The sequence below is a fragment of the Hypanus sabinus genome, unplaced genomic scaffold (assembly GCF_030144855.1).
Source record: "Hypanus sabinus isolate sHypSab1 unplaced genomic scaffold, sHypSab1.hap1 scaffold_390, whole genome shotgun sequence".
Taxonomy (NCBI): domain Eukaryota; kingdom Metazoa; phylum Chordata; class Chondrichthyes; order Myliobatiformes; family Dasyatidae; genus Hypanus; species Hypanus sabinus.
Genome location: NW_026781279.1, coordinates 226,825 through 229,141, shown reverse-complemented (window position 1 = coordinate 229,141; position 2,317 = coordinate 226,825). Strand labels below are relative to the sequence as shown.

General features: G+C 39.9%; 1 protein-coding gene across 1 annotated transcript; it reads left to right on the top strand.

Moving 5' to 3' along the window:
* The first annotated feature begins 380 nt into the window (after positions 1–380).
* On the top strand, positions 381–1,793 carry LOC132388726 (muscarinic acetylcholine receptor M2-like). Its single transcript, XM_059961113.1, has one exon. The coding sequence runs from the start codon at positions 381–383 to the stop codon at positions 1,791–1,793; it is 1,413 nt and encodes a 470-aa protein (XP_059817096.1).
* Positions 1,794–2,317: the final 524 nt, after the last annotated feature.

Here is a 2,317-nt window from a genome sequence, read left to right as displayed (position 1 = left end):
GACTGCAAGTTTATTGGATTGGATGGTTGTTCCTCCTGCACAGATCCTGTGCATCTGTTTTTCTTGCGTAATTTCTGGGATTTCTCGTGTTCATATAAATTTTGATTTTAAAACACGTGCACTAAAGCGAACCAAGGGTTCAGAGTTTCCCCATCATTTTAAGTGCATAAAGGTGGACCAATCTGATGAAAACTTGTTTGCAATGTCGGGCATCAACATCTTTACTCAGCAATAATCTTTAACTTTTTGTTTTACTACATATGGTCTTCTTGCTGCTGAGACTTCAATTAGAAAACCTTTATTGCTTGTTTGCGAATATTTCTCATTATTCTCCTATTTTCTACGTTTAGACCACTTCAGTGCTAACTCAGAGGGAAAGGATGGCAAATTCAACGCAGACAAATTCACCTCTCAGCAACCTAACAGACATTGAAAGAGGGAGCGCTTACAAAACAGTTGAACTAATCTTCATTTTGATTGTAGCATTATCTTTGAGTCTGGTGACCATTATCGGAAACATTCTGGTTATGCTTTCTATTAAAGTAAACAGACAGTTACAAACAATTAACAACAATTTTATTTTCAGTTTAGCCTGTGCTGATTTAATCATTGGTGTGTTCTCTATGAACCTTTACACCATGTACAGCATCATTGGCTACTGGCCCATGGGCCCATTGGTGTGTGATTTATGGCTGGCTCTAGATTACGTTGCTGGTTATGCATCTATCATGAACCTGCTTATCATCAGCTTTGACCGATATTTCTGTGTGACAAAGCCTCTCAGCTACCCTGTGAAGAGAACCACCAAGATGGCACGGATGATGATTGCAGCTGCTTGGGTGCTGTCATTTATCCTCTGGGCTCCTACCATTCTCTTCTGGCAGTTCATTGTAGGTGGACGGACAGTTAAAGTGGGTGAGTGTCATATACAGTTCTTCTCAAATCCAGTTGTCACTTTTGGCACTGGAATAGCAGCCTTCTATCTACCTGTTATTACCATGACTATTTTGTATGTGCACATATCCCGTGCTAGCAAGAGTCGGATCAAGAAGGATAAGGAACAGCCAGAGTCAAACAAAGGCACCATCTCTCCCAGTCTAGAGCGAGGCAAAATAATGAAACCGAATAATAACAACATGTCAAGTGCACCTGATGTATTGCAGAATGTCGAAGTACAAAATGGCAAGGCAGCTGGTAAAGTAATTACGTATCACTGTGGCCAAGGAGAGGAAATGGGGGTTTGCAATCACACGACTTCCCTTAGTGTCGTCCCTTCCATCCAGAAGGAGGAAGGAACGATTGATGAGAGCACAAAGGTCTCCAGTGCACAAAGACATTTTAGCAATCGCAACTCCAAGCTCTTCGGCATAAAAGATGTCACGAAAGTTAAAAAGAGTGACTACAGTGCTACTACACTTGAAATGGTGTCAGACAACAGCACCAACAGTGGTAAAAACAGAGAGCTCGCCGCAGCCCACATGATCATTAAAATGACAAACACCCCTGCTAAGAAAAAGAAGGGAGCTGTAACCCGGGAGAATAAGGTGACCAGGACAATCTTGGCTATTCTGCTGGCATGTATTATCACCTGGACGCCATACAGTGTCATGGTACTCATTAACACTTTATGTTCAGTCTGCGTCCCTAACACAGTATGGAGTATTGGATACTGGCTCTGTTACATCAACAGTACTCTCAACCCAGCCTGCTATGCACTATGCAATGCTACCTTCAAGAAAACCTTCAAGCATCTTCTCTTCTGCCAATATAAAAATATTGGAGCAGCAAGATAAAATCAACAACCAGCTCCTCTCCATGAACATTTTATACATGGTATAGATGACTTTCACAATGCTTATCATACATGTATATAAGTAAAATGTTCAACACGCTAAGTTATGGCTCAAAGCGACATTATCTGTAATATGGTGAAAGGACGCTTGAGTTCTGTCCAATGAATTTCGTATTTCTGTTTAAATGACGAGTGTACTGACTATTATAATGTTTCTGTGTGAAATCATAAATTAATCTGCCTAGATTTCAAAGATGGTGCGTTCCAGTTAATTGGGGAACACGAAGAATTGTACATTTTGGCCTGATTAAATGGTTGCCCCAGTGAGCCGGTTTCCTGGAAATCGTTAACAAAGTTTAAAAAAATACAAACTTACTTATAAATAAGTAACGAAGTACGTGTTTAAAGGAAATACAGAATACATTAGAACACAACCAAAATCACTGCAGTATATAAAACAGTCTCAGTTCCTAATTATTATGCTGTAATTCATTAAGTGTTCACTGACATGTTTTTTTGATTGAT